Source organism: Corythoichthys intestinalis, chromosome 14, assembly GCF_030265065.1.
Source record: "Corythoichthys intestinalis isolate RoL2023-P3 chromosome 14, ASM3026506v1, whole genome shotgun sequence".
NCBI lineage: Eukaryota > Metazoa > Chordata > Actinopteri > Syngnathiformes > Syngnathidae > Corythoichthys > Corythoichthys intestinalis.
This window is the reverse complement of record NC_080408.1, coordinates 42,226,543-42,251,616: the sequence shown is the minus strand read 5'-3', so window position 1 is coordinate 42,251,616 and position 25,074 is coordinate 42,226,543. Positions and strand designations below refer to the sequence as shown.

Sequence of the window (25,074 nt, the reverse complement as noted above, 5' to 3'; positions counted from 1 at the left end):
TTAAAGGGGCCACGCAGTCTTTTTTCGAACCTTGTCAAAATAGTTAGCATTTAGCATCATTGTCATTTTTAACTCACAGAATTTAAAAAATGACAATGTGCTTGATGAAAACAAAATTAGTTTTTCTTCATGTCTTTTAAGGTTTTCAGTCATTATTTTCATATTTATACACAAAGGTATATGGACTATTCTAACACTCTTTGGCTAACAATTTTACATTGCTAAACAATTCGACATTTAATAACAAAATAAGGGCAACTCCTAATCTATAAAATATTCAGGTAAAGTTAAATTAGTAAAAAGTGTTTTTATATTGTTGGTGAAGAAAATAAATCAGTATGTAAAAGAATTATTCAAACCGTTTTTCAAATAATAATGCCAATTGACAAAAATGACAAAAAAAAAAAAAATTTAAAAATTATTGATCACATTATCAAATTATGAATTTGTTTTTAAATTATTGATTCATTAGATTGTGTTTGATTAATTCACATTTTAAAGCTAACAAAAGTTTGGTTTTAATATTCATTCATCTTAATGATTATTAAATATTATTTTTAATTACTGATTACTTGAAAAAATAAAACGCGATTAAAAAGGCGTAAAATGTCATGAAAAGAATCTTTATTAAATAAATCAGGTGAGGAATGAGCAGCCCTTTTAGTCCAACTGAATTGGACGCCTATCACCGTCAATAGCCGCCAAAGAGTTAAATGTCTTCAGAACATAGTGTAGTATTTTTGTCTCGTCATGGGGTAAAAACACTTTGTATGGTCAACAAATACAAATGTTTTTGTCATTGTCTGCGGTTTGAAACAGCGTCGGCACGTCAACGAGAGCCGCGCCTCCTGCTGGAAGAAATTCATACTGCAGGGACTCCTCCCTCTGCAGAGTTGGGAACTGCTGTGCCTTTCTGCAAGCCTGACAGCCAGCATTGGCGCATTACGGTCCCGCCACTAACCTTTCCCTTTTTGTCCAGCTTCTTTTTAAGCCACCTTTACCTCCCATACTTCTCTCATCATCCTCCGGGGGACACGCGTCGGAGCGGCCTCGTCTAGAATGGGGAACCGAGACGATGAATACGATTTCTTGTTCAAAGGTAAAGGAGTGAGGGAATAATGATGATCGTATTCATACTGACACCGATTTTAAATTGCGAATGTGTGGGGTCGATAATGTTGATTTGGTATGAAGTATCCAAAATAATCGGGCCCGTGTTTATGTAGAAGGCCGAGAAGAGAAGATGATCTTCCAAACAAAACGATGTCATTGCAGCGTTCCGACGCTTGCAGCTTCGAGGTAGGGTGCAACACCCCATCTGTTTGGAGGCCTATTGAACTTTGGTGTTCTACCTAGAACGACTGTTTCTCTAGAACCTCCGAATTTGGATTTGAGGCACTTTATTTTTGCCAATTATTTTGCTTATTGATCATTTATTGTTGAATTTTACTAGACTTACTACAAGAGCAACCTAGAGTTTACTGTTATAATTGGGATAAGTGTCAACAAGGACCCTGAAATGGCAACAACTACAACAACAATAACGTGTAAACAAAAATCACTCACTGTCAAGGGTCAGCAGATAGGACACGTTATAAAATAATAGCTGACAAGTGATAGGATATACTGTAGTGATTTCCAAGGAATTTTGTTGGAGTGATTGTTTAAAAATGTAGACACTAGCAGAGATAGGGGGTGAAAATGAAATGAGTGTATTGATATCCACTGGATTCTTGTTGAATAATTGTTGACATACAGTATATACCATTTTATTGTGATGCAGTATATTCACAAGATCAGTGTCTAAACAGTGTTAACTATATTCAATTGATAATAATTACATATGGGTTATCAAAGTCAACTTCATTAATAACCAAGGAAGTAACTCTGAGATTAGAAAAAAGGTTGGTGCTAGACAATAAAATGTCAATGAAATCCTTAATGGTGGAACTGAATAGAGGTACAGTGTTAACCTGTATACACTATCTGCAAATTGCTGTTGTGTGGGTGGATCACAGCCCAGTTTGATATAAAAGTGCTTGTACACAAACTTGTTTTGTCTTAGTGTCAAGGAACTATGTTGAGGTGAGTTGAAGGGTTTAATTTTTGACAAAAGAAGTGCTTTGGCATCTTCATGTGGCAACTCGTGGTATGTTAGTATCAAGGAACTATGTCGGAGTGACTTGAGCAGTTTCATTTTTGACTAACGTAATGCTTTGGCTTCATCTCGTGCTATCTTTTCCGTGTCAAGGAACTATGTTGAAGTGAGTTGAGGACCTTTTTTGACAAAGGTAGTGCTTTGGGACTAGATTGTGGCATCTTAGTGCCCAGAAACTATGCTGAGGTGAGTTCAGTAGTTTCATTTTTGGCAAAAGTAGTGCTTTGATACCAGCTTTTTGGCAGCTCAGTGTCAAGTGTTGGTGTGTGTTCAAGAGTTTCATTTTGGACAAAACAAAGTGCTTTGATACAACAGTGGAATGAAAAAGCATCTGAACCTTCTGGAATTTCTCACATTTCTGCATAAAATCACCACCAAATGTGCACTGATCTTTGTCAAAATCACACAGATGAAAAACAGTGTCTGCTTTAACTAAGACCACCCAAATATTTATAGGTTTTCATATTTTAATTAGGATAGTATGTAAGTGAACCATCACATTTAATATTTGGTGGATCATGTTCTGAGTTGAGCAAGTCAAACTTCATACTTGAACCCCATTGAGGTGCTATGGCATGACCTGAAGGCAGAGATTCATGCCAGACATCCCAGTAATTTGATTGAACTACAGAAGTTTTGTAGAGAAGAATGGGCCAAGATTAGTCCTGATCGATGATCGATGTGCCAGGCTGATCTGCAGCTACTGGAAGCGTCTAGTTGAAGTTATTGCTGCCAAGGGGGGTGGGGGGTGTACAAAATATTAAATGTCATGGTTCACTTACTTATTTTTCTCCATTCTGTCATTGCTTGCATAGTAACCTCATTAAGATATGAAAACCTATAAATGTATGGGTGGTTTTAGTGAAACACACTTTTTTCATCTGTGTGATTTTGACTAATATCAGATTACATTTGATGGTGATTCTATGCAGAAATGCGAGAAATTCCAAAAGGTTGAGATACTTTTCCTACCTTTGTATCTTGTGGCATGTTAGTATCAATGAACTATGTTGAGGTGAGTTGAGTATTTTCATTTTGGACAAAAGTAATGTTTTGATTACCATCCTGTGCCTTCTTTGTGGTAAAAAACTATGTTGAAGAGAGTTGAAGACAAATGTTTTGTGGCATTTATAGGAAATTGTTAACTCACTGACTGCCATAGACGACGATAAACGTCTAATCCATTTGAACTGGAAGTGCTGATAATGAATGATCACTGCCAGGACTCCCCGTTCAAATGGTTTGGACATGGCACATCAACATCCTGGGGGGCGCAGGAGCCAAAAGGCTATTTAGATGTAACAAAGTCTTCTCTGTGGGCTGAATAGTGCATCTGCCGGAGGCGAGGGCTCCCCTCGCTCCCTCTCTCTTGCTGTTTCCCTCTCCCCGTCATCCCGAGGCCTGCAGAAACAGGAAAGGCAAGGCGGTCCCAAACTGTCGATTCAGGTTTCGGTGGAGGGTGTTATCGGCTTCCTGCAGCCCGGACCAGGATGGTGTCAGCAGGGATAAAGTTCGACTCCATTTCCTTTATGAAGGAGGAGAGAAAAAACAAAGGCCCCACCTCTGATTCTGTGCTGTGCATTGAAGCCTCCCAGGGCCATCCTGACTAAGCTTGCAGGCCTGATTCTCAACCATACAGGACCTCAGAAAGACAATACAGTTAGGCTTGTATATATTGTAAAATGGATTTCTTTTCTTTTGTATCGGTAAACAATGTTGACCGGATTTGATTTGCTAATAGCCATGCTCAAAAACTGAAGTATTGTGACTGATTTTCTTCAGCCGGAACGTCTGTCTTAGATAAATAGAAAGGAATCAAAATAGTCAATATTAGTACAAATATAAATCACATTATCATACTATAGGTTTAACATTTTGCATTGAAATTAAAAGAAACATGGACTTAGAAAAAATTCTCTATGAATACTATGTTTCATTGTCAACATTTTTATCAAAAAAGTATTTCTTTAACCCACTAATTGAACTCTCTGGCTGTTATTAACGCTGTTAAACATCCAATCTATTTTTACTGAAGACAATGATTGCTTTCAGCCGTCCCAGTCAAAATGGATTGGACGTCTAGCGCCGTCAATGGCACTGAAAGATTAGCATTCACAGCCAGTCCTCCCAGTTTGAATTAATTGCATGTCTATGGCAGGCAATGAGTTAAATACTATGAAACCAACTGGCCCCCAAATTTTAGAGTGTTATTGGGGGCTACAAACAGAGTGTATTTCGGTTTTATTCATATTTTATGAAATTAGAAGTTTTTTTTTTTCATGAAAACATAGAAAAATATTTTAGAAATACATGAATGATTATTAATAAAACAATAATATAATTATTATTGAGTCCATATACGTGGGCATCATGTTTTGCATCATGTAGGCTACATATGTATAGCAAATGTTAATATTGTGGCATACATGACACAAAATGTGATGTCCAAGTATGTTGACGCCAGGTCTTTATAGGGTTACTTTTTTTTTTTTTTATTATCAAAAATAATCACTTTTCCTATAAAGTGTTAAAGTGTTTCTATTTTTTTGTATTTAGAATAAAATATTTTTTAAAAAGTCAATTGAAGATAAAGGATTTTTTTTTACTGATTTCCCCCCCTTTTTTTATTATCTAAAAAAGTATATAAAAAAAAAAAAAAAGAATATTTACCATGACGATTCTCAATAAAGAGGATTTGGACTATTTAGAGGTCAAGAAATGTCTTTATATGAATAATCGACTATCAAAAATAAGTTTCAGATTCATTTTGTAACCAATTAGGTGTCAATTAGTCAATTCATTTAATAATTGAAACAGCTTTGATATTATTTTTATTGGCGTAACCTTTTGATGTCTGTTATCATCAACGGCACTGTAAGAGTTCATATTTTATAGGGTTGTTCCGATCATGTTTTTTTGCTCCTTTTGCTCCCGATCCGATCGTTTTAGTTTGAGTATCTGCCGATCCCGATATTTCCCGATCCGATTGCTTTTTTTTTGCTCCCGATTCAATTCCAATCATTCCCGATAATTTTTACCGATCATATACATTTTGGCAATGCATTAAGAAAAAAATGAATAAAACTCGGACGAATATATAAATTCAACATACAGTACATAAGTACTGTATTTGTTTATTATGACAATAAATCCTCAAGATGGCATTTACATTATTAACATTCTTTCTGTGAGAGGGATCCACGGATAGAAAGACTTGTAATTCTTAAAGGATAAATGTGACTTTGTGTATTGTGACTAAGTATTGCCATCTAGTGTATTTGTTGATCTTTCAGTAAATGATACTGTAGCCATTTAACTGTTCTGCCCAAATGCATGATGGGAAGTGCAACCATGACTGTGCGTAGTGGCACCAATTGATATATCTTCTCTGCGTTGGGAAATAACATAGGGTGTTAAGGAAAAGATCAACTACTACCTTTCTTCCCCACATTGATTCCCACGATATTTCAAATTATTGAGAGAGGGATTGTAAGGCTTTAGCCAATTAAAAACAGGCTCCAAAGGCTGCCAAAATTCACTCTACTCATTTTACGCTGCCTTTTAGCTCTACATATAGGTAAAACGGCGCCATTATAGATTGAATGCGACAATGCGTGAGTGGGTCGTGCAGCGCATGCGTTAAAAATGTGATTAATAAAAAAAATAATAATAATAATAATTACCGCCGTTAACGCAATAAATTTGATAACCCTACTTTAAGCCAAAACTAAAGCCTCTGGATGAGTGTTAAACATTTTGTCTGTAACATTAAATACAATTAGAAAACGATTTAATTAAAAAAATATATATATTAAAAAAAGGCATGTCCGATATTTTTTTGCCAATTCCGATACTTTGAAAATGACGTGATCGGACCCAATCATGCCGATCAATCGGGACATCTATAATATTTTACCATGGTCTTTCTCTTGTCTCCAGTGGTGTTAATTGGGGACTCCGGTGTCGGTAAGAGCAACCTGCTCTCCCGATTCACACGAAACGAATTCAACCTGGAGAGCAAAAGCACCATCGGCGTGGAGTTTGCCACGCGCAGCATTCAGGTGGACGGCAAAACGATAAAAGCTCAGATCTGGGACACCGCCGGACAAGAGCGCTACAGAGCCATCACTTCGGCGTGAGTTTTGAGAATCAGATTGTCTCATCGTGATCTTGACCAACCTCTCCTGATCTCTTTCGCAGATACTACAGAGGGGCGGTAGGGGCGCTTCTGGTGTACGACATAGCCAAACACTTGACTTACGAAAATGTGGAACGTTGGCTGAAGGAGCTGAGGGACCACGCTGACAACAACATTGTCATCATGCTGGTGGGCAACAAAAGCGACCTGCGCCACCTGAGGGCCGTGCCCACCGACGAGGCCCGAGCCTTCGCAGGTACGACGCTCGAAAATTGTATCAGTGCTTTCTGGAAACTGGAGCTCGATCTGTGTCAAGATGTAACACAATCGCACAACTGCGCCTTGCTCCAACAACAGTTTAAGCCTTGATTCAGCAAGTATCCATTTTAGCTGTACAGACAAGAAATAGAGATGCAGGATTTGCATCAAGGAATTGAAGTACCAGAAATTGAATACCAGTTGAATTCTGTCAATTAAGGTATTAGCTACAGTGGGGCAAATAAGTATTTTGTCAACCACTAATTGTGCAAGCTCTCCCATTTGAAAATATTAGAGAAGCCTGTAATTGTCAACATGGGTAAACCTCAACCATGAGAGACAGAATGTGGAAAAAAACCCAGAAAATCACATTGTTTGATTTTTAAAGAATTTATTTGCAAATCATGGTGGAAAATAAGTATTTGGTCAATACCAAAAGTTCATCTCAATACTTTGTTTTGTACCCTTTGTTGGCAATAACGGAGGCCAAACATTTTCTGTAACTCTTCACAAGCTTTTCACACACTGTTGCTGGTATTTTGGCCCATTCCTCCATGCAGATCTCCTCTAGAGCAGTGATGTTTTGGGGCTGTCGTTGGGCAACACAGACTTTCAACTCCCTCCTCACCCCGTGGCGTCAAAATGATAACAAGAACAGGGAGCAAAAATCCCAAAACCACACGGGGGGACCTAGTGACTGACCTACAGAGAGCTGGGACCACAGTAACAAAGGCTACGATCAGTAACACAATGCGCCGCCAGGGACTCAAATCCTGCACTCCCAGACATGTTCCCCTGCTGAAGAAAGTACATGTCCAGGACCGTCTGCGGTTCGCTAGGGAGCATTTGGATGATCCAGAAGAGGACTGGGAGAATGTGTTATGGTCAGATGAAACCAAATTAGAACTTTCTGGGTTGAAACACAGGTTCTCTTGTTTGGAAAAAGAATACTGAATTGCACCATACTCACTGTAAAGCATGGGTGTGGAAACATCATGCTTTGGGGCTGTTTTTCTGCAAAGGGACCAGGACGACTGATCTGTGTAAAGGAAAGAATGAATGGGGCCATGTATCAAGAGATTTTGAATGAAAATCTCCTTCCATCAGCAAGGGCATTGAAGATGAGACGTGGCTGGATCTTTCAGCATGGCAATGATCCCAAACACACAGCCAGGGCAACAAAGGAGTGGCTTAGTAAGAAGCATTTCAAGGTCCTGGAGTGGCCTAGCCAGTCTCCAGGTCTCAACCCCATAGAAAATCTGCAGAGGGAGTTGAAAGTCAGTGTTGCCCAACGACAGCCCCAAAACATCACTGCTCTAGAGGAGATCTGCATGGAGGAATGGGCCAAAATACCAGCAACAGTGTGTGAAAAGCTTGTGAAGAGTTACAGAAAATGTTTACCTCCGTTATTGATAACAAAGGGTACATAACAAAGTATTGAGATGAACTTTTGGTATCGACCAAATACTTATTTTCCACCATGATTTGCAAAAAAAATTCTTTAAAAATCATACAGTGTGATTTTCTGGGTTTTTTACTCCACGTTTTGTCTCTCGTGGTTGAGGTTTACCTATGTTGACAATTACAGGCCTCTCTAATATTTTCAAGTGGGAGAACTTGCACAATTAGTGGTTGACTAAATACTTATTTTCCCCTCTGTATATTAAAACTGTATACGTATGTTTGTTGGCATATATTTTACATAAGGAAAATGTGAGAAAAGGTTATTATAGTGTTTAGTCACACCATGAGACACAAGAACCTGCCAGTGACGGTGATAGACATCCAATCCATTTTGACTGGGTGGGCTGATCGATGCCAGCCACCTAGGTAAAAAGGATGGCCGATGGATTGGACGTCTTATCACCGTCAATGGCATTGAAAGAGTTAACACGGCACCATATTAACAAGGACTTAAGAGAAAGGAGATATTCTGATTTAAAAAAAAATCTTTACTCAAAATATATTTTTTTTTTCAATACAATAAAAACTACCGTAATTTTCAGACTACAAGCTGTTACTTTTTTCTCTCAAGTTTGAACCCTGTGGCTTGTCATCCAGTGCAGTTTACATACACTTAAAAAAATAACTGTTGGATTTACTTGAAACTTTAAAATCATTGTAACATGTGAGTAGGCATGTGCCGGTATGAGATTTTGATGGTACGATAACCGCGAGCAAAAATACCGCGGTTTCACGGTATCACGGTATTGCAGTTATAGCTACAAAATGTGTTATTTTGAGATGTATGGGTTAAAAAAAATAACTTTTTTCCATTGAACAGGATTTTTTTTTGTTTTTCAGAACATAGTTGCAAATTGGAACATGAATATATTGTTAAAATAAATACATTATCAATAAAAAAAACAACATTTTAAATACAATTAAAATATAACTAATAGACTATACCCACAGCCACAGCTCAAGTTGCTTAAGATTAGAGCAAGAACAAAATAATTTCTGTAAAAAAGTAAAAACACTTCTGAATAAAATTTTTAAAAATGTATACTGCATGACTTTTTTTTTTTTTTTTTTTTGAGGGTGGAAAAGCTCAAGTGAAGTTTTGCCATTTTCAGCCACTGTGTCAAATCTGGTCATGCCTTTGTGTTAAAAAGAACATAAAGAATTCATAAGTTAATAAGTTAGTTAAAAATGTACAAGTTAGTATAAGTTAGTTAAAAATGTAAAAGTTAGTTAAAATGTAAATATTGTTGTGGAAAGGTTTCATCTAAAAAAAAAAAACATTGGGAGTGAGACCTCTTCTTGAGCTAACAAACGTGGATTTGTGCTTTGGGCAAGATCATCTTTCGTCAATTAACGATCTTTGATGCTATGCCTCCCCCCCCCTTCATTCAAGCAAATCAAGCTTGTTTTCTCACTCTGCGGCTGTAACACTCGACGAAGTTGCTCTTCCAGCTAAGCCTAGGCTAACATTCATCTTTGTAAGCTTTTAGTTAGTGCGTATATCGAATTTGAAAGGAAAACGTGTGTTTTGTTTTTAGCGAACTTTTCCATGGTGCTAATCTGTTGAAGCTACTCACGTCTCACACATGGCAAAATACAATTGTACAACGTTTTAAATGTATTTATTTTGTATATTACACTTACCACGATTTGAGAGCTCAATAAATTGAAGAAAAGAACGACTTATGATTGGAGTATTTGTTTTTGGGTTTGCCTGCTGTTTAGCGTCACTTTCACACAGAAACAAACGGGAGGGGGTGAGCGCTGCTGCGCCACGCCACTTCTGGCTGCATTTTTGACACATGAAAAATGGCGAATACCGTACTACGGTCTGACGGAAAATTTTAGTGGTTTTGAAACCGCAACGTTTTCACACTGCGGTAAACCGTGAAACCGGTAACCGGCACATGCCTACATGTGAGTGCAAATTGTTACAATGATTTTATCGACTAAATCCACCATTTTTTTTTCTGTGTATGAACAAATACCGTTTTCTTGTACAATTTGGTGTGTGCGTCTTATCCGAAATTAAGCTAATTTAAAAAAAGTATAATATTTACTGTTCTTATGTAAATTAATGATTTAAAAAAAAATCATAAGATTATTGTTTTTTTTTTTTCACTATGCTTGACATTGTTCTTGCTTTCAAGTAGAGGCTAAATCAATTTGAGAAATTAAAATACATAAAATGGTAATATAAACAAATAATTTTTAAAAATACGCATAATTTTGTATATGATGCAAATCAGTGACAACAGGTAGGTAAAGTACGTATGGTTAAAAAAACAAGGCTGGTTGAATGTGGAATCTACAGTCATGTGAAAAAATTAATACACCCCTTTAAGTATTCAGTTCTTTATTAAGAAATGTTCACATATCAATGTCTGATCTTATTTTTCTTTATCTCTGGAAAAGGAAGTGATTTAATTGCAGGTAAACAACAAAAATTAACATAGTTTTACTCATTAAACCAAATATATCAACAAAAATGCATATTCTAAGTGAGCAAAAAGTTAGGACACCCTACCACCTAATAGCTAGTGTTACCCCCTTTGGCTAAAATAACTTCAGTGAGACGCCTTTTGTAGCCATCTACCAGTCCTTGACATCGGTCTGACAAAAGTTTGCCCCACTCCTCAACGCAGAATACTTTCAGCTGTGAGATGTTTAAAGGGGTTTCTTGTATGTACAGCCCATTTCAAGTCACCCCACAACATCTCAATGGGATTAAGATCTGGGCTTTGATTCGGCCATTCCAGGACTCTCCATTTCTTCCTTTTCAGCCAGTCCTTGGTGGATTTACTGGTATGTTTTGGGTCATTGTCATGTTGCAGGGTCCAGTTTCCAGTTTCGCTTCAGCTTTAGATTTTTTCACAGATCACATAGATTTCTCACATGTTCCTCAAGCACCCTCTGATACACGATAGAATTCATGGTGGATTCTATGATGGTGAGTTGGCTGCAGCAAAGCATCCCCAAACCATGACACTTCCACCTCCATGCTTCGCAGTTGGTATGAGGTTCTTTTCCTGGAATGCTGTATTGGGTTTACGCCAAACATGTCCTCTGTTCTGGTGTCCAAATAATTCCATTTTAGATTCATTTGTCCATAGAACATTATTCAAGAAGTCCTGGTGTTTGTTTACATTCACTCTGGCAAACTTCAGTCTGGCCTTCATTTTCTTCATGGAGAGCAAAGGTTTCGTCCTTGCACACCTCTCATGAAGGTTAAATTTGTGAAGTCTCTTTCTGATTGTAGAGGCATGCACTTTCACATCAACAGTAGCTAAAGCCTGCTGTAGATCCGTGATGACATTTGAGGGTTTTGGGAGACTTCTTTTAGCATCTGCTTTTGGGGTGAACTTGGACGGCCAGACCTGGGCATTTTGGCAGTTGTTTTGAATGTCCTCGACTTGTAGACTATTTTTCGGACAGTGGAATGGCCGATTGTATATTCTTTTCAGATCTTTTAAAATCCCTTACCAGACTCATAAGCGTCTACGATCTTCTTTCTGAAGGCCTCAGACAGCTCCTTTGATCTCACCATGGTGTTTTCTCTCACTTTAGCAGTCAGGGGCACACCAAACTAAATGTAAGGTTTAAATAAGACAAGCCTCCTTCAAAACATTGAGTAATGATGTTGTATTCATGTGCACCTGATGTGATAACACCTGATGTGATAACACCTATGTTCATTTTAGCCATTTTAAGTGGGATTAATTCATTAAACGTGGGAGTGTCCTAATTTATTCCTCATCAGAAATTGCATTTATTTAAAATTACATTTTACAGAAAGTTATAAAAAAATGTTTTTCAGTTTTAATTGTTTAGTTTTATTACTTGAATCTTTCAAGATTTTAAAATTGATGTCAAATATCCATATGACTAAATATGTTAGAAAACACACAGGCTTCCATCGGGTGTCGTAATTTTTTCACATGACTATAATTCGGTACAATAGGCATCAAGTGGAAAAGAGGCTTAAAAAAATGAATATCAGCAGTACAATTTTGAGGTCACCTTATCTAGGGATGGGAATCGAAATCCGATTCCAATTCAGAACCGGTTCCGAGTGTTTCGAGGCCTCGACATCACAATGAAAAAGCCTTAACGATCCCTTTAACGATTCCTAAAGACGCGTATTGCGTCGTGACGTGTCTTGTTGTCCAGACGCATCAAACTAGAATGGCGCCAAGAACCACTCGCTCCAAAGTTTGACTACATCCCACCAGGAAAGAGTGTGAAAATGAAAGGTTACGACGGGTAAGCACGAGCATTGCACCCATAAACATAAAAATGACAGCACGTAGGTTCAAATGCTCGAAAGTGTGTCTTCACTTCACGAGGAAAAATTACAACAAAGCAACTTGCAGTCATTGCAATGTGGAGATAACTGCATCGGGAGGGAATACGACTGCGCTGTCCTCACAGAGAGGCTAAGGCTCAGTCCTGGCTATACAGCTAGCTAAACTCCCAAATGACGATGCAGAAGACGTTGGTATAATTTGATGAATTTATTCAACCATCACTTGAAGAGTGAAACTAAGAATAGAAATGAAACAAATCAATTTCGTCCCCAATAACAAACAGGTTTGCATCAACGAAAATCAGCGATGATTAGCTGCTAATAACAGTAATAACAAATGGTTAGCATTCGTTCGCTAGCATTAGCACATCGTTCAAACCACTACACAACTGGATTTAAGTGTCCGATCGCGAGTGGAAACACAACAACAACAACACAAAAGATGATACATACAGGCGTTGCCTCTGTAGATATTAACATTAACAAAGAACGTAGGCTCGTAGAAGTGTTTCCCTCTATCACTAACTCGCTCACTCGCTTGGATGCGGCATTTCTTCTTCGGGTGTAAGCGCGCTCTTCTTCACGTGAGCGCGTTCTTTTTCGCGTGAGGAAGCGCAAGGGCGCCCCCACGTGAGCATGTAAGCGCCACAAAAACTAAAAGGCATGCATTTCAATGTAATGGTAAATAATACACGTTAACCCAGCAGTCCTCAAACTGCGGCCTGCGGCCCAAATACGGCCAGCCTCCACATTTGGTCCGGCCATTTTGAATTTTTTTTTTTCTCAATCGTGTTATTTATTTCCTGGCCTTTTCCTTGAAGAATTCAGAGAGGGTTATTTGGTTATTATCTATTTAATTAATAGTGTTTTTATTATTAATTATTATTATTATTATTATATTATATTATTATTTTTATTTTATTTACTTTCATTCCGTGAAGAATCCAGAAAGGGTTATTTGATTGTGGCTTTCTGAAAAACAATAATTTTTTTTACATTTATGCACTTCTGCAATCGTCACACTTTTTCTGTTACAAACTGACCCCGGCCCCTCATCAGAGAAGGGAAAAGTTATGTGGCCCTCACAGAAAAAAGTTTGGGGACCCCTGCTTTAACACATATTGCCAAAGGCAGAACAACAACCTATCTGCCAATATATACCAATATTTTTTATTTCTATTAGATAAATGTTTCAGTAAAATGTTACACATTCTTGTGTATTTGCCACTTATTGCCACAGTTAACATTGAGGCTTTGGGCCTCTTTTGACCTCGTTGTGAGTTTGTTAGGTTGTGACTTCTGATTAAAAAAACTCGATGCCAATCAAAACGTTTGTTCTTTTCCCCCAAATTAGAATCGATAAGAGAATCGATAAAGATTCGAATCGTTAAGCAATATCGATAATGGAATCGGAATCGTAAAAATCCTATCAATTCCCATCCCTAACCTTATCTATGAACGATTATTCACCATCAATTTAATTACAGTAGAAGGGCTCCAGACTAACAATTTTTACTCGGATCATCGACATGCAAAGTTTGCCCTCAAATTTTCACTGTTTAACTGCTACTTTCATAATACAAGCATAAAACTACAAACTTATACATCTATATTATATATCAGTTTTGACATCAACCAGTACACTGCTGAGAAATTAGGTTAGCATGGGAATTTTGTTTCATTTGTTTCGCTGACACCTGGCACTACCACCAATCAGCAACAGATTTATTGATTGACAAATCACCTGCGAGGACACTGGTCATCTTTGTCAACATAAAGGAGCGTATCGTTTTAGCAGTGTGTTATGATACCTCTCAGCATGATTTCTGGGACATAAATAAAAAAAGCAGCAGTATAGGAAGTTGTTGCCGCTTAGAAAAGATCTGAAATTTTAGCCCTCCAAATTCATAGCTAATCAGAGACGAGCGATGACGTACAGGTAGAGGGCAGTGCGACAAGCGCATCGCGCCCCATGTGTTTGGGTTTCATGACTTTCGCATTTCGCCATCGCTCATCGCCTCCCTAGTGCCGAGCCCCAGGGTCGGACTTATTCCCCCGTCGGCCTTTGTAACAGTGCCGGGAGGTTTGTTGGAAAGAGTCACTTATTGTTAGGGATGGGAATCGAGGACTGGTTTTGTGCGTTTCAATTCCATGGAATCGTTTGGCAGTTTATCTAATGATTCTCTTATAGATTCCAAGCTGCACGAATTACATCATGTTATTTACACATGTTACACACGCGTGATTCAGCAAGTCAGGCTACATTATTATTCAAAGAGTGACCACTCACCAAGCATAATCTGGAAAGCCGTCACCAAGGGATTCTTCATTGATTTAACAGGCCACGTCATTATTCATGAGACTACTTAGAGAAATGGTGATTTTTCAAAAAAAGTCTATTAATGGGTCTATCGTATTCCTCATCAAATACTCTATAAGAAAAATATAATATATATATATATATATGCATCTAAAATAATCCTAAACGATTTTATTAGCAATTTTAATACACATTTCGGTCGGTAGTCCACCAATATTTTTTTTTTTCGGAATAATTTGAATTTGGTGGGTCGTAGGGCCAATCTGACTACTGATTTCACACAAAAGTATATACCTCTGCATCCGATGGTGGTATTTTTGTGTTGCTACGTCTAACGGAAGTGGATGTTCCAAATAACTTCCCGAAATGCACCTGACTACTACAGCCAATCAGCGTATTTTCGCCCCTAATTCGAGATAGGATGGTCCCATTGGTCCCAAACCACTATTATTCTACTCAGTATCAAACCGCCTTTCCATAGAGTACCCTAACTATGTCTAGGAAGTTAATAAATCCATGTTAACGCAGGATTGTGCTAAAATTCCTCTTATATTTTATGAGATGACCTAACCATCCTTATGTAATAACACCAACCTAGTTATAAACTTGTTAATATTTGGGAAAACAAAACAGATACTCTGCCCCTACTGTCTGGACTAGCTGAACACTTTCTGTGTATACAGACTTTCTCCACCCCATCTGAGAGGGTGTTTTCCACTGCTGGAGACACCATAAGTCCAGAAAGATCACCTACCTGAAAAAGCGGACCTGCTTATTTTTCTGCAAAAGAATTGTTAATTTTGCATTTGCATTACGCATTCTTCTGTTGTATTTGACAGTATTTATCTTTTTTTAAATCATTATTTTGAGTGCTATCAGCTCATCTGTCCTTTTAAAAAGGAGGATTTTTTATTTCTATTAGAAAAATGTTTCAGTAAAATGTTACACATTCTTGTCTATTTGCCATAGTTAACATTGAGGCTTTGGGCCTCTTTTGACCGCATTGTGAGTTTGTAAGGTTGTGACTTCTGATTAAACAAACTAGATGCCAATCAAAATGTTTGCTCTTTTTCCCTCAATTAGAATGGATAAGAGAATCGATAAAGAATCGAATCGTTAAGCAATATCTATAATGGAATCGGAATCGTAAAAATTCTATCAATTCCCATCCCTACTTATTGTCCTTTTTGCCATTGTTCGGAAGTGCTGTCAAGTTTTCCCGCTATCCCAATTATAACCTGCTCCACACATCGCCCAGCTCCACCTTTTTCTTCTGTTGTATTCTCTTTTGGCAAATCAGCTCGTTCCATTACCACCAACTAGTGGATTTTAACCGTGAAGGAGTTTTTCAGCAACAACAAATAAAAATGCAACGTTAGTGGTCGCGCATGTGCGAGTAGATGGGAAAAAACAAACAAACAAACTTAGAAATACTAATAATTTTAGTCGCATAATGTGACCATTGGGTCAGTTGATAATTGACTAGATCAGGATTCACTAAATCCGGACCTCGGTGCCACTTTTCCTGTCGTAATTTCCACGTCTCTCTCCCCAAACACACCTGAATCAAATGATTATGTCATCAGCAACCTCTTCAGAAGCCTGATAATGATCCTGATTATTTTGATTCAGGTTTGTTAGAGGAGGGAGACATGGAAAACACAACAGGAAAAGTGGCACCGAGGTCCGGATTTAGTGTACCCTGGACTAGATGATGATCGTTCTTGCCATTTAATATCAATGCTGTGGGTTTTTACACAAGTACAAGTTCTATTTTGTTAATTCTTCCTTATCAAAAAACAAAAGGATGCTGGAATGGATTCCATTTGTATTTAATTAAGTGGTGATTTGAGATGTGTGTTGATACACAAGCATGGTCAGAGAATGAATTCGGCTCGTATCTGAAGACCACTGAATACAGTGATCCCTCGCGACTTCGCGCTTCAAACTTCGCGCTCTCAGTACATCGTTGAAGTGTGCCGATTCCCGGTTTCACGGTATACAGTGGTATGAAAACGTCAAGGTTTCAAAACCGCAAACATTTTCGTCATACAGTCCCTAAGATGTTAGCTATTTTTTATGTCCCAAAAATGCACAGAGAAATCCCTCGCTTGCAGCTGTAAGATTCAACTCTCCCCCACTGGTTGTTGCTCAGTGTCAGCTATGCTACACGATGGCTGGAGGAGGTGAAACTCCTGAACTTTTTCCCCCACCAAAGAAAACGAAATTTTTGGTATGGGAATATTTCGGCTACAGAAAAGTTACAGACAGCCGCGACTTAGAGGAGGCGGGCCAACCAACGTGTAAAACATGTTTGCCCTGGGTGGCTGCTGAGGAGGCAATACCTCCAATTTGATTTCTCATTTATCTATAATTTAACACTAGTAAACACTTGCCACGTTTGCATGGAGCCAAATATTCCAATTACAATCGGAATATTTGTTCAAACCGAATAAATGTGTTCCATATAAACACCTCATTCGGAATGAACAGGCCCAAACCGAATGGAATTTCATTCCGATTCACAGGGGTGGAATATTCCTTTTCCCAAACCGATTAGAAGTAAAATTATATCATGTAAACAGGGAAGCGGAATGGTGTCTGGTTGCGTTCTTTCTGCACATGCTCCGTACTGACGTGGTGACGTCAGTAACGTCACTTGCAACATGGCTTCCAAGCACACGCACAGCGCACCCACACAAATTTTTAAATGAACGGCGTATCATTCTGAAGTTTTATTTCCGCTCGAAAAGTTAAAACAGCAGCTGATCTGACGATCGATCTCCATGTTTTGCATCGTGACGCTTTGTTTTGATTAATCTGCGCATGTCAGACGGCAGTTGTCAAACGTCCTTTCGGAATAAAGGCAGACACATGTAAACGCTGGATCGGAATAGATGAAGTGACATGTAAACAGCTGATGTGAAATTTCCATTCGGAATGATTTGAATCGGTATGAATAAAAGTCAGCATGTAAACGTGGCTCCTGTCATGAACGTTTCCTACCAGTTTCGTGAGTTAACTCCAGCGTGTTTAGTGTGTCTAGCGGTGGTAAAACGTGCTTTTTTTCCTCTGGCAACGGTCTGTGTTGAGAAAGAGTGTGTGTGTAATGTAAACATGATACGAGTTATACACACGTGCTTTTTATGGAAAATAATTATTTTATTCTGATGGTAATAATGTTGAGCTGTGGCTTTGAGTTTATGCTCATCTAAAGGATTGCATTTTGCATTTTAACTTTATTTAAAAAACTTAAAATTATACTTGTGTTCCAAGTTGCTAATATGTTTGAAAAATAAAAATCCTGTTTTTTTTTTGTTTTTTGAACCTATATATCTCTAACACATTTTAGAGCTGTAATTGCAATACTGTTATACCAAGAAACCGTGATATTATCGCTTAAGGTACCGTCAGAATATCATACCGGCACATGCCTTGTCTATCACGGATTTTTTTTTTTCCGATTAAAAAAAATAAATAAATGCAGATGAGCCGTCCCGAGCCAAACATGTAGTCCCACTTTCCCCCTGCTGATTTTTGTTGGTCAGGCATTGCCCTGGAGTCGCTCATTAAAGTTAACGATGATTGACAGACGTTAGTGTTTGATTTTGCCACAGATGCCTGGAAACCGAAGCTTCAAAGTGCCGCATGCGTCAATCATCGTTTAACTTGTGTGTAAGTGGGCAGCTTGAGCAGATTTGACTCACTCAATGAAGCATTTGATAAAGACAAGCATTTTTCTACTTTTTTTTGTTAAAAAAAAATAATAATTTGGTGGGACAGTAACATGTTTAAAACTTATAATTATTATAATTTAAGTGCTTAAAAACAATTTATTAAGATATTTATATACTTGTTTTTTTTAAAATTATACTTTGTGGGGAAAAAGTGAAAAAAATGTCTTGTATGTATCTTTTTCCAATGCTAAATCTAAATACATTGAACACATAATTTTTCATTTTTCGGTGGGTGGGGGCGCTACTTCGCGGGTTTTCCCTTATCGCGGCGGGTTCCGGTCCCCATTAACCGCGAAAAACGAGAGCTCACTGTAAATACAACAAATAATTTCAACTCAGCTTCTACCACTTTGTGGGAAAAAATAATTCTGCAGTCCATTACATTATTTGCTCATTACAACACATTGTTTTTTTTCTTTTCAACGCAGAGAAAAACAACCTTTCATTCATAGAAACTTCAGCCTTGGACTCAACAAATGTTGAAGAGGCCTTCAAGAATATCCTAACAGGTATGACAGCAACAACCTTTAACACTCAAAAGAGCCATTTCGACCCAGTTTTCACAGAAAAGACAACACTGGGAGCCACACACATTTACATTTGAAACGATTGCTTCAGTTCGACTGTATATTCATACGTAGTTTATGGAGCATATTGAACTTGTCAAAGGAGTGTCGCCTCCTCTTAGCAGAATTAAGTTTGCACTTTTTACACACTTTTATTCACAGAACACACACACAGGTTATGAATTTGTCAACTATGAAAAGTCACAGCTACCACACGGAATGCGTACCAGCAAGGGCGAAAAAACTTGTGGGAAAATCTTTCCCCCCCAAAATTAAAGGCATTAAAACAGTAGGAAGGCAGTTGATCTACAGTGGTATGAAAAAGTATCTGAACCTTTTGGAATTTCTCACATTTCTGCATGAAATCACCATCAAATGTGATCTGATCTTGGTCAAAATCACACAGATGAAAAAAAATTGTCTGCTTTAACTAAAACCACCCAAACATTTATGGGGCTTAATGAGGATAGTATACGAACAATTAGAGCAGGGCGGTTAACCGAAAATTTACAGTCACCAAAATTCTTCACGATGACCGACGTAATTTTGACCATGTCGGTAAATTCGGTAAATTTATAAAACAAGAAAATAGTCTTTTCATCCCGCTTTGACTGTGTTGTTCGTCTATGTTCATTCCCCTTTAAGAAAGCAGTCAATGTACTTACGTAGGGAGTCACGTGATCATCAGGAAGCCAATCAAACAGAAGGCCGGTAAGCTAACGCTAGCAGCTAACGCTACAAGCAAAACGTGATGGAGTGTAGCTTAAGCGAGGTTCGCCAAACTTTCACCCGACATTTAGTAGACTCTTGGTGGCATCCAGATGGGCTTTCACCCGCTGTCCTCCCTTGTTCTCACGATTTCCGGAGATTGTGCTTTCTACTGGTAGCCAGGCCACAGGCTAACGCTAGCGGCTAACGCTACAAATGAACGTGATGGGAGTCGGATAGCGGCTCTAACCTTGTCCAAACGGCTGAACTTAATGAGTGGATTGGGCACAGACTGCATCTAGCAATTACTATGTCGCGTTATTTTGTATCTGACTGTGTGTGATTTCTCTGATAGCTTTTTTGATGGTAAAGCAATCAGCATAAAGCACAATCCAATGGTGAAACTTGTAATATGGCCGAGAAATGGCCCAGCTATTTTTCTGTATGTGCTTAATTCTGTGTCATTATTGCTATTATAAAATCTTAAGTGTTTCATTTGCAGATCAATATAGCTTTAATGTCTGTCTGTCTTTTTGAAGTGTACTGTTCAAGTTGCAAGTCATTTGTGTTACAATGACGTTTGCACAGGCATATTGATTTTGACAATGTAAATTGTTCAAGCCATACACGCTGTTATAAATGTTCATACTTGAATTCTTATTGTTTACAATACATTTTTATAAACTTAATGTTTAGACTGCATGTACAATTGCTAAATATATCAAATTGAATGCTGGTAACTAAATCAACAAGAAACTGTTAATCTGTATTTCATGCATTGATTCAGATTTTCAAATTATATAACAGTCCGCTTGGGCGACTTTATCGTCATTTATCATTATCGAGGTAAATCTGCTCAATTTATCGTGATACGTGTTTAAGGCCATATCGCCCACCCCTACGAACAATGACAGAAGGGGGAAAAATAAGTGAACCATCACATTAAATATATTGTGTTCCCCCCCTTTGGCAGCAATAACTTCAACCAGACGCTTCGTGCGGCTGCAGATCAGTCTGGCACATCGATCAGGACTAATCAGGACTAATCTTGGCCCATTCTTTTCTACAAAACTGCTGTAGTTCAGTCAGATTCCTGGGATATCTGGCCATAGAATTCATAACCTAGGTAATGAAGTCTATGGTCTGGCATGAATCACTGTCTTTAGGTCATGCCGCAGCATCTTAATGGAAGTTCTAGTCTGGACTTTGACTTGACCACTCCAGAACGTGTATTTTGTTCTTCTGAAACCATTCTGAAGTTGATTTACTTCTGTGTTTTGGATAATTGTCTTGTTGCAGCATCCATCCTCTTTTTAGCTTGAACTGTCCGAAGAATGGCTTCAGGTTTTCCTACAAAGGATCCTGATAAACATTTGAATTCATTCTTTCATTAATGATTGCAAGTTGTCCAGGCCCCCAGGTAGCAATACAGCCCCAAATCATCAAGCTCCCTCCACCATGCTTCACAGTGGAGATGAGGTGTTGATGTTGGTGACTTGTTCCATTTTTCCTCTACACATGACGTGTTACTCCCAAACCAACTTCATCAGTCCACACAATATTTTGCCAAAACTTCTGTGGAGTGTTCAAGTGCCTTTTTGCGAACATTAAACGAGCAACAATGTTTTTTTGAGGCAGCAGTTGCTTCCTCCGTGGAGTCCTCCCATGAACACCATTCTTGGCCATAGCTTTACTTATAATGTGTGCACGGATATTGGACTGTGCCAGTGATTTCTGTTAAGTCTTTAGCAGACTCTGTAAGGTTCTTTTTTTTACCACGGAGTATTCTCTGCTGAACTCTTTGGTGGACAGCCACCCCTCGGAGAGAAGCAACAGTGCCAAACTCTCCCCATTTGGAGACAACTTCTCTGACTGACGACTGATGAACATCCAGACTTTTAGAGATGGTTTTGTATCCTTTCCCAGCTTTATACAAATCAACAACACTTGATCGCAGGTCTTCAGATAGCTCTTTTGACCGAGACATGATGCACATCAGACAATGCTTCTCATCAAGACAATTCTTACTAGGTGTGTTTTATAGTGGGCATGGCAGCTTTAAACCACTCAGTGATTGGGCACACACCTGACTTAAATTGTTTGGTAAAAATTAATTTCAGTTGCTCTTTAAGGCCATGTCCACACGTAGCAGGGTTTTTCTTTTTTAAACGAGGATTCTGCCCTAATACGTTGGGGGAAAATAATTGCGTCCACAAAAAAAAAAAATTCCACAGCCAACCGCTTTCATTTTTAAGTACATTCAAAACAATAAAAATAATTTGAGATTTGTTTTTCAAATGTAAAGTGCGTTACAAATAAAATGCATTATTATTATTATTATTTGTCCAAAATACCCATTATTCAATGAGAAGCACAGCAAGTTTGTAAAAAAAATGGAAGCAAAAAAAGCGCCTATTTAATATACTCCAAATGTAAAAATAGTCTCAGGTGTGACGTGAGGACAAAATTTGTCGCAACCAGTGACGTAAATCTTCGGTTATCAGTGTCCACATGATGGAGCCACAAACGCAGAATTCGCAAATCTTCACCTTCCCCGTTGTTTTTAAGAACCCTGGTTTAAATCTGCGTGCGCGATAGGTCAAACCGTAGAAAAATATCTTCTTTTTGCCAAATACCCTGCTACGTGTGGACATGGCCTAAGTTTCCTTAGGCAGCGAGTTCACTTATCCCCCCCCTCTTCTGTCATTGTTTGCGTGCTATCCTCATTATAATGTGAAAACCTATAAATGTTTGGGTGGTTTTAGTTAAAGCAGACACTTTTTACAGCTGTGTGATTTCGATAAAGATCAGATCACATACGATGGGGATTTAATGCAGAAAAGTGAGAAATTCCAAAAGGTTCAGATACTTTTTCATACCACTGTAAATGACACCACTATTTTGTATATAGTGTGAATTTCAAGTGTAACACTGTCCCTCTGATCATTTTTTTCTTTTTAGAAATCTACCGCATCGTATCGCAGAAGCAGATAGCTGAACGGTCGGCCCACGATGAGTCGCCCGGGAATAACGTGGTGGACATCAGTGTGCCTCCGACAACGGACGGCCAGAGGGGGAGCAAGCTGCAGTGCTGTCAGAACCTGTAATGGCGGCCAGAGCCACTTTTAGGGAGGATTGTCGTTTGGGATCCAGTGCTGGCATGCTTCCGTCTTCCCGGGCTGCAACATAGTCTGAAATCGGCGTAATTTACAGTAGATCCAGGAAACCGGTTCATGATCCCACAGAAGGAATTGATTTTTAAGGTGTAATCTGACCCACTTTCAGCCTGCTACAGTACATTCTAGAGCAAAAACTGGACTGCTGGTACCACACAGGTGTGACTTTCACCCTGATTGAAGTCTGTCTCTGGTAGATGTTTCAGTAGTACCAGCTTTCCATTTTTTGCATCCCACTTCTACTTGTTCAAGTCATCTCAAAAGTAGTAGTGATGCTGCTGATGCTTTCTTCCTGTAAAATATATTGCTTTCGTTTTTATTTTGATAGCGTGTCTGCTCACATACATTATATTAATGACATGAAAATAAATTTTACAATATTATGTGGCTTAGGCTGGTCTTTAAAACTGCCAAAGTGATACAAAATAGATCCACATATTGAAAGTGATTTTCCCCCCAATTTTTAATTTGAACTGGGTGATTGGCAGCAGTCATTTGCTGCCTGCCTCTCCTAGTTCAAATAGATTGGACGACTATCCCCATCATTGGCACTGTAATGTCAACCACAATAGGAACACAAGACAATAGCAGCAACCAAACGGGTAGGAAAGAGTCTGGGAGTCCCTCAAGTTTTATTGCACAATAAACCAGCTTTCCAGGGATGCACCGAGAAATAAGGTGACACAAAATATTCAATTTTTGAAGTACTACTGGCTTAAAATATTCCCGTTACATTTTACAGAATACCTGCAAGCAGCAACAGTTCCATATTTGAATTAAAACAACTTTGAAAAAGGAAATTTCTACTTATTAGTTCAATTAATGAAGGGTGCTTTAAAAACGTAGCTCAATCAGCCATTCCTTTCTATTATTTTTGAGGTCCCGATTGTATGAACGTTTCCTGCACATTTGTGTACTGGGATAGCAAAATGAGTCAAACTTTGCCGAAAGATTCCGAGTTAAAAAGCAATGTGAGGCTCGGCTAGGTGATTTTTTTTTTTTTTTTTTTTTTTTAAATATTGGTGTTTCCTCATTACATCCTATAAACAATTCTAATCTAGTCAAGATTTCCATTATCTTGCAATAGTAATTGTCAAGTGTTCGAGAATCGCATCTTTTAAAAGGTGCTCCACAAAGGCGCAGGGTTTCTCCCAGTGCTTTAATAAGCCTGGCGGGCCACCAGGCATTTCTTAAAAACAGTACAATTTCATATACTTCGAGGTCATCTTGGGCCAAAAGTATGCAGGGAGGACCTAAGGAATTTTAAGCGTAGCTAGGTTCTGACTGAAGATGACAACTCTGATTGATCAATTGCCAAATACAGTGGTACCTTGACATACGATCGCTTCGACACACAATCTCTTCGACATCCGACGTGAAATTTGATTCACCATTTGTTTCTACAACCGACGAAATGCTCGAAATACGACGATTTATGACAGCGCCACAGTTTTCCCGCAAGACTGAAGCACAGCGGATTATCTTCTGAGAGAAATCAAGAATGTTCCAATCCAAGAATGTTAGATAAGGTGGCGAAAACAGTAAAAAGGTAAGGCATACCATTGACATTAAGATGGACATGATACAAAAATATAAGCATGGTGGGCGCGTACGTAAACTGACTTGACGGTACGTTCGGCCGTAGAATGTCTAGAATCTCGACGGTCCTCCTCCGACCTCAGTTTGCTGGTCTTTTATAAGTTAAGGTGACAATTATAATTGTGTGGTAAAATCGCCCCCCCAAAAAATCGCCAGCTTCATCAGGTTTTTAATCATTTATCTACAAACTTGTGCAACACAACATGTCAATTGTGCGCCCCAGCCGAACAAAATGAAAGTAAAAAGTCCTCCCTTCCTCACTCTGTTAAGTCAGCATTGCAGTGCATTCAGGTACACTCCACTAAAACATATCCACCATATTAGAACTCCATTCGTTACATTATTACAGGTATTATTTTTATTATTTCGAATGTTCTTCATAGTTTTTTTGTTTTGCTATGTGCAATTGTTACAACCCCTGGAAAAAAGTATGGAATGACTAGTCTCGGACGAGCACTCACTCAGACATTTTATCATGTAGAACAAACTGATAAAAAGCTTGAAAAAATAATGTATTAGTTCAAAAGTGCAACTCTTTAGCAATTAGAAAGACTAAAATAAATAAATAAATAAACATTGTGGTGGTCAGTAAATAAAGAGCAAGTACAGGGAAATATCTGTATAGAATCACTCCATTCTGAGGA

At 38.4% G+C, this 25,074-nt stretch overlaps 1 protein-coding gene across 1 annotated transcript; it reads left to right on the top strand.

Annotated features, from left to right (window-relative positions):
• The first annotated feature begins 869 nt into the window (after positions 1 to 869).
• Positions 870 to 23,214, top strand: LOC130930084 (ras-related protein Rab-11B). Its single transcript, XM_057857799.1, has 5 exons — positions 870 to 1,099; positions 6,098 to 6,293; positions 6,359 to 6,552; positions 18,810 to 18,890; positions 22,617 to 23,214. Exons 1-5 carry the CDS (start codon positions 1,060 to 1,062, stop codon positions 22,760 to 22,762), a joined length of 657 nt encoding a protein of 218 aa, XP_057713782.1. The 5' UTR covers positions 870 to 1,059; the 3' UTR covers positions 22,763 to 23,214.
• Positions 23,215 to 25,074: the final 1,860 nt, after the last annotated feature.